This window comes from Erpetoichthys calabaricus, chromosome 5 (genome assembly GCF_900747795.2).
Source record: "Erpetoichthys calabaricus chromosome 5, fErpCal1.3, whole genome shotgun sequence".
Lineage (NCBI taxonomy): Eukaryota > Metazoa > Chordata > Cladistia > Polypteriformes > Polypteridae > Erpetoichthys > Erpetoichthys calabaricus.
Genome location: NC_041398.2, coordinates 146,766,036 through 146,774,220, shown reverse-complemented (window position 1 = coordinate 146,774,220; position 8,185 = coordinate 146,766,036). Strand labels below are relative to the sequence as shown.

General features: G+C 36.3%; 1 protein-coding gene across 1 annotated transcript in view; it reads right to left on the bottom strand.

Annotated features, from left to right (window-relative positions):
- Positions 1 to 685: 685 nt before the first annotated feature.
- Positions 686 to 8,185, bottom strand: part of LOC127528033 (deoxycytidylate deaminase-like) — a 329,736-nt gene continuing 322,236 nt past the window's right edge. The window contains exon 6 of the mRNA XM_051928641.1: positions 686 to 1,107. Coding sequence (XP_051784601.1) covers positions 1,026 to 1,107 — 82 coding nt within the window. The 3' untranslated portion in view covers positions 686 to 1,025. The remainder of the gene's footprint in view (positions 1,108 to 8,185) is intronic.

Sequence of the window (8,185 nt, the reverse complement as noted above, 5' to 3'; positions counted from 1 at the left end):
TCTGAATTAAACAGAATATTAAACTTTGAAGTTAATTCCTTTTCATTATAGTGAACTTAAAGTTTAGTGCATGCTGTAGAGTAGAAGATCCAAGAGAATAAACATTATATATATTAATAGAATCAATTATTATTTTCTTGAATGATTATGAAAATTAGTAAATTTTTGTAAAATCCCAACATAAATGTTTTCAGGAAAAGTACTGGTAATTATTTCTAAAAATGCAATGTTTCTTACACAACAATAAATTAATTAAATTCGGTATGCCATATCACTTGTATACTCTGCACTATTTAAAAAAGCATTCTGACTGCTGAGTACATTTTAGAAGTGTTATTCTTAGGCATATCTTGAGAGCAGAGGATTTGATGCCACTTCTTAATCCATATTTCATCTTGTGCTTTCTCCAGCCTTTGTTATGAAGTTTGACAACAATGAAAATGCAGGCACAGCTCATGTCAGTTTCCAGAATTATTTTTGTTAATGTACTGTAGGAGGGGTACAAATAAAATGGTAACCCCAAATCTACTGACAGAAATTCAATATAATGAACCTCTTGCCTAACAGGTAGACAATTCAGGTCAACACAAAACCTAAAATTAATGTGTTTATGTGCCAAAGATGACAACACCAATTGAGCTGTGACAGCAAGGAATGCTCATTAAATAATTCTATTTTTCAGTAGTTTTCTTTTTTTTTATATAAATTGTATTTCTTTAAATAACAAATTTATTAACTACTGTATTTAAGAACAGTACTTAGCCATATTTTCCATAACTTAAGTTTAATTTTTTAACCATACTACAAAGTAATGCACATGATGTAACTACAGAGAAAATTTTGCAGTGGATTTCTAAAAGATAATCAATAGAATACTATATGTGCATGTATTTTTACACCAAGGTTACACAATGATGTAAAGTATAAAACAAAATTTAGCATAATAAAGTTAAACAAACCACCTTCTGCATTAATGTGAAAACTCAAAATACAAGATAAGCTCCATCAAATAAAGGTGAAATAATTCATTTGGTCTCTTGGTTCATTCCAGAGTGGTTAATTGAATCGAAATCAATGACAATCTTCCTGCACTTTGGAGCAAACTGCCTGAAAAAAGGAGAACACAAAGTTAGGAATAAAAACCAGTATGTTTACTGTAAAATAAACACAAAATACCATCAATTAAAGTCTAAAAAATATTGCTTTCAAATTTGCACACTAGTATCTCTAGAGTTGAAGGTTATTGAAGAAATCTCCCAAACCAGAAAAATAAAACTTTAAGACAAGTTTAATGATGCGTCAAGTTATTTAGTCTACGCTATTAAACCTCAAAGTCACTATTCTGTGCTAATAGCTGTACCACACGACACCTCATCCTGTCCCAAGTTCACATCACCCCATTGTGATGAATGTTCATTCTCTTAACTGCTAGTTACAGACCTTGACTTTTTAAGAAAGATGGTATCTTTTATGTTTTGTATTTTGTCCTTTATGCTATTTTATATTTCAAATATAAATTTGTACAGCATAAATAAATTTGTACATTACATAAAACAATAGAATTTAATATAATATTACATTAAAGTGTTCTCATTGGATATTTTAGTTTTATTTAACAGGCGTAAATCTGAATTTTACTCATCTCTCTGATAGGAAATAGACAATATTTACATCATTTATATTTATATGCTCAAGTTAAACAAGTGTCAAAAAATGTGACAGTTTTTAGAAAGAATGACAGCTTTCACATGGGCCATATTTTGTGACTGGAAAATTTAGGAAAAGAATAAATACAGAAACATTTCACAAAGAATTTATTTGAGGATTCTGGACAATAATCTACTCCCTAAAGCAGTATACTAAACAAATGGTAAAAAGTACATCTTGGCTGTAGTCAAAACTACGTTTTGTGAGTAAGAAGCTGTAAAAAGCATCATTAAAGTATGACTGTACTTGGCAATCACATCTCAAGTGCTGAAGGTCTCTGTTACACCTCTATTGGCCCGTGATATCTTGCTTTTCAAAACCCCTTATATGCAAATATTCCTTCAGCGTTATGGCACCTAATCTATGACACTCTCAAGCCTATGTCTGAATATGAACCTCATTCAGTCTTAATTTTCAGATGAAGGATGAAAATACATTTTTCTATTAGACTTTGTATTAAAAATGTTATCTGCTGATATATATATAATCTATTATAAAAAGAAATCCTGTCCTGGAAAGCAAAAAGCAAGTCTATGATACATGATCTTCTCGGAAGACATTTTAAAGACCTGCGAGACCAAAGACACACCCTACTTTCAATCTATCAAATAGGACAATAGGCAGCAAAACATTCAGTCTTGTGAAGGATTTGAGCACACACAGATCCAGGGCTCTCAGCGCATATAAAGCGTATAAGGACAGTACGTTATAAATTAAATGTCGACATCTAAGCGAAGAAGAAAGCAGCGTGAGAAAAGAGACTCAAATGCGTTGGACAGAAAAAAGAGCAAAAAAGAATAATCAAGGTGCAAATTCAGAAAATAAGGAAAGTAATTATCAGCCTGGAACAAGTGGAATTGAAAAAAAAAGCATGTCCAATCCGGCTCAGAATTAAAAGACAATGAGTAAAAGACAAAGTAGAACTTCATAAAGACGTTTACAAACGTTGGCGCTAAACACATGCAGAGCAGGTTAGAGACTATGAAACCAGGGAAATTAGAAAGGCTCAAAAAAAACCCAAAAAAAACGGTGCTATACACATGTGGAGAAAGTTAAAGGATATGAAAATAGGAAAATTAGAAAATATAAAAAAAAGAACGAAAAGATCGCTGTAGTGCAAACAAACTGCCTCATTTAACTATGCACCAGTCTAACTTTGGTTTTGCACAATACAGTAATCCCTCCTCCATCGCGGGGGTTGCGTTCCAGAGCCACCCGCGAAATAAGAAAATCCGCGAAGTAGAAACCATATGTTTATATGGTTATTTTTATATTGTCATGCTTGGGTCACAGATTTGTGCAGAAACACAGGAGGTTGTAGAGAGACAGGAACGTTATTCAAACACTGCCAACAAACATTTGTCTCTTTTTCAAAAGTTTAAACTGTGCTCCATGACAAGACAGAGATGACAGTTCTGTCTCACAATTAAAAGAATGCAAACATATCTTCCTCTTCAAAGGAGTGCATGTCAGGAGCACAGAATGTCACATAGATAGAGAAAACAATCTCTAGCAAACAAATCAATAGGGCTGTTTGGCTTTTAAGTATGCGAAGCACCGCGGCACAAAGCTGTTGAAGGCGGCAGCTCACACCCCCTCCGTCAGGAGCAGACAAAGAGAGAGAGAGAGAGAGAGAGAGACAGAGAAAAACAAACAAGCAAAAATCAAGCCCTTCAGGCTTTTAAGTATGCGAAGCACCGTGCAGCATGTCGCTTCAGGAAGCAGCTGCACAGAAGGTAGCAACGTGAAGATAATCTTTCAGCATTTTTAGACGAGCGTCCGTATCGTCTAGGTGTGCGAACAGCCCCCCTGCTCAATCCCCCTACGTCAGGATCAGAGAAAGTCAGCGCAAGAGAGAGAGAGAGAAAAGTAAGTTGGGTAGCTTCTCAGCCATCTGCCAATAGCGTCCCTTGTATGAAATCAACTGGGCAAACCAACTGAGGAAGCATGTACCAGAAATTAAAAGACCCATTGTCCGCAGAAATCCGCGAACCAGCAAAAAATCTGCGATATATATTTAAATATACATATAAAATCCGCGAAGGAGTGAAGCCGCGAAAGGCGAAGCGCGATATAGCGAGGGATCACTGTAATTACTACACTACTGCACCTTAACACTTAATGCTACTTTATTCACATAATTTTACTTATTTATTATGTTCTACTATACTGTTATCTTTCAATCTATGACTTTTTGTTAATCTGATATTCTTCTAACTTTGCACAGTTTTTGATAAGCGGATCAGGATGCATTTCACTGCGTGTTGTCCTCTATAACTATGCATGTGACAAATAAAGAATCTTGAGAGTTTACCGCACATGCATTTATTGGTTACTTTGTTAGTGTATATATATTTATCTGTCTGCTTATTTAAAAAAGCTAAATTTACCCCAGGAGTCAAAAACGTTCTGTCTAGCCCTTGTACGAAAACCTAGAGAAAAGCTGGGGTATCACCTTGGTAACCCCATGTACTTTTGGAACTGTGAGAGGAAAACAGCACAACTTTACAGACAGGAGTCCAATGCAGAACTCTACTTACTTTTTTACTTTGTAAAAAAAAAAAAAAATTATTATCTGCTGATGATATAGATCGTACAGCCCCAGAGCTGGCCTTATAATCACCGATTGCTTTGCAGGACTATATAACAGCTTTTTTGTAGAATGTAGAGCTCATTATTAACCTGCAGTTAATATTCTTTGATTTTGGAAATTCTGTGTTTGTAATTTTAAATTATCAAGCACAATATTATGCAGTACAGTACACTTACACATGTGGTGTAATGGTAACGCCACTGCCTGGCAATAAAGAGATCATGGATTCGCCTCCATGTGCGAAATTTGCAAAGCGCTTTGAATAGTAAACAAAGTGCTATATAAATGTAAAGAATTATTATTATTATACTTGATGTTTTGTCAATTTCAAATTTGAAATATGTTATGTTTTTTCACCAAATAAACAAAACATGTAGCGCTAGGACTCTTGGCCTTTATATACCTTCAAAGTACCTCAATCTTGGTCTCAACACAACGTATGTGTACTGCCACCATTTGTTTACAAAAAAAGGCACTGCTAATCACAAATGTGGTGATTTCAAACCTACAGTATGTTCCATCAGTGTGCATTAGACATTCATGTGTGTTAGTTACTGATATCACTTGTTATGGGTTTGTGCACAGGTAGCTTTGATAGTTCTTTTAAATGCGCTTTGTGATGTGCCTGGGTCATATATACCGTATTTTTCGCTCCTTAAGACACACCTGACCATTAGACACACCTAGGTTTAGAGGAGGAAAACAAGAAAAAAAATATTCTGAACCAAATGGTCTACTAATATATTTAATAAAATATAGCAGAATAATATTTCAACCATGTAAATTCAACAACAGTATTAAGAATCATCATCACTGTCATTAACAAATGAGGAGAGACTGTAAGGTTCAAGCACTCTTCTAGTTTTCTGGAAACCCCAAGAACTCCTCATCGCTAGTGTCAGAATTTATGAAGCTCAGTTGCTCACAATCACTTTGCAGGAGCATGTACCTATCACGCGGCATAACCTGTCCAAAGCCACCAGGGGACAAAGCACATTTGGACCAGTGCTCCCTGAAGTTATATCGCCAGTCTACCTCTGTCCCATCTCCATTTGTAATGCTGCAAAGCCCTTCATCTCATCTTTTGTTGTGGGTTTCCACTTTGAAAAACGAGAATGTGGTGCAAGCGCAGCCCGCAATTAAAAAAATTGCTCTGCATACCTGTTTGTCTCATCTGACAGTAGCTGAAAGGCAGCCTCAGGAAAGAACTGCCTGAAATAGTCCAGTGGCTGGTAATCTGTTGAGTCCAACAGCAAGCCATGCTGTCTTGTGAAGTCTGGTAGCCAGTTTGGCTCCCATGGATCAATGTCTGGGTATTCCTCCCACATGAACCTTGCCGTAGTTGCAATGGCTGCACGAATGCGCTCAGCTGGTGCAGCATTGGCTGGTGTCCGATCAGCTGATGCTAGTTTTTCACTCTCTTGCTCGATCTCCTAATCACTCTCAACTAAATCAGATTCTGAAAAATCAGAGTCCAACTCAGCGATAATGCGAAAAACATCGTCTGCTGAGTATTTTGTTTTCTGCACTCGCTTCACGCCCTCGTGAGATGTCGATGCCATCTTGCCTTTGTTTACATTTCGTAACTCATGCACATACAAGGATTAGATCCCGAGACAATGAGTCTAGCATTCCTCCAAGCAGAGAGGGAATGCCTGTAACGCAATGGTGAGTTTTGTCACCATTAACAGCTGATTGTCGCCCTCTACCCCTGGATGTCGACTTTTGTGGTTTGAGACACAATATTTGCTCCATAAGACGCACAGACATTTCCACCCTTCTTTGTTGGTTGGGGGGGGGGAGTGCATCTCATGGAGCGAAAAATACGGTAATTTGAAAAGGAAAACAAATGTCATTGCTAATTCTGTGCACTTTTTTAACTTTATGCAGAGATATGCCTTAGTCAGATGTAAGCAAAATATTTTATTTCAAAAGGGAAACAAATGTTATTGCTAATACAGTGCACCATTTTTTATGCACTTTGGGATGTGCCTAGGTCAGATATGACCAAAATTTTTATTTTTTATTTGAAAATTGGGAAAAAAGTATTGCTACTACCTCAGATTCTGTTCAGTTATAGTTTTTTATTGTTTTTATGCACTTTTTGATGTGCCTGTGTCAGATGTGACCAACAATGAATAAACATTACTTCTTTTTCAATACATTTCTTTGTGTTGGTTTAAAATTTATTATTACCTGTTGCTTAATGGCCACTAAAAATATTTGACCCAGCTAAATTTCTTGGTTTGAAAACCTGGCCCAACTGATTCTGTAATTGAATAGCTGTGCCCTAGAATATATAATGCTGATCCCTCGCATTACAGGCTTTCTGGGTGTACTGAAACTCCAAAGCTGAGACAGAGATGTGCTGGTACATAGTACCACAAACTGATCTTTGAGTTCCTACAGCTGGAGGTCCTATCCTCAACCTGACCATGCACCTTGTTCATATAAGGGAAGGGGGATGCAGCCCAATGCACACACAATTAGGCATATGGTTTGATGCCTAATTAAAACAATCCTTTAAGGAGCCCTCTCCCTCCCTGAGCCAGAAAACATTAGATCCCGTACAAGAAGGCATTTGTATCTTTTTGACCAGCCTATAAGTGTTGATGCTTTACACTTTTTGCTTCCATCACAAAGACAAAAACGCCTTATAAATAGTAATACATCTTTTGTTATTACTTTACAGGATTTAAGGTTTGTTTTAACTCTGCATTGCACTGGGCCCCCTTCCCTTATATGGTCCCACTGTGCAGACAATGGGCCTCTACGGTTGGTTTGCACTGCCTGCATCCCACTGCCAATCAGTGCCCCAAAGATTTAAACTTTTTTGAGCTAAGTGACCCATTTTATTTTTACGTATTGCTAGTTTGTGACCATTTGTTGCATTTTGTTTGTGGCTTATCATTCCATCCTCATCTTTTCCTGATTTAGGCAGAGTGGCACAGTGGTTAGCACTGCTTCTTCACAGTTCAGGACATAGCATAGTTTAATTAATACAATTATAGGATGGTTTCCAACCACGTAACTTAACAATACAAAGACAATATTTTCTGATTTTCAAAATTAATAGCAGCATATATTTTCTGATTAAAAAAGGCATGTTTTCTTAGTTGATTTATATATAATACAATCAAAGGCAGTGTTTTCTTTATAACTGAATGGCTTACAAAAATAATGGTGACTATATTTGCAAAATGTATACCTTACACAATGAAAATACTATTACAGGACTAATATCTGCTTAAAGAATATAGTAATTATAAAAATACTACAAAAAATACTTAACTGGCAGATACAGACCACACATGATACTTCCAACAGCAGCAGACGATAAGGCCAAATGAATAGAAAATATACAATTCAGCATACCTATTAGCGTGTTGGTCTTTCTCATTATTCCTCCAGAAGATAAAGCAACTTTTAACCTTTTCGCATATTGTTAAACAAGGCCATGATCAAACGGTGACAAACAGACAACTTTATGATATAAATAAAGCTATCCAAGGATGGGTATGTCATAGTTGTCCACAGTCAGAATTTACTGGTACTTTTATGAGAGTTTTATTTGCTCTTTGGTTTTGCTTTCTCAGCTCACCTAAATAGGTAAGATTTTTTCAAGTAACCAATTTCAAGACCAGGTTGTCAAGCTGTTTGCTTCATTTGTGTAAGTAAAAGAAAAATAAGTAGCTTGGGAATCTAGCCGAAGATGACAGCTTGCTGCTTCACCAGTTAGCTCTTAAGTATTATATGTACAGTAATCCCTCCTCCATCACGGGGGTTGCATTCCAGACCCCCCCGCGAAAGGTGAAAATCCGCGAAGTAGAAACTATATGTTTATATGGTTATTTTTATATTGTCATGCTTGTGTCACAGATTTGC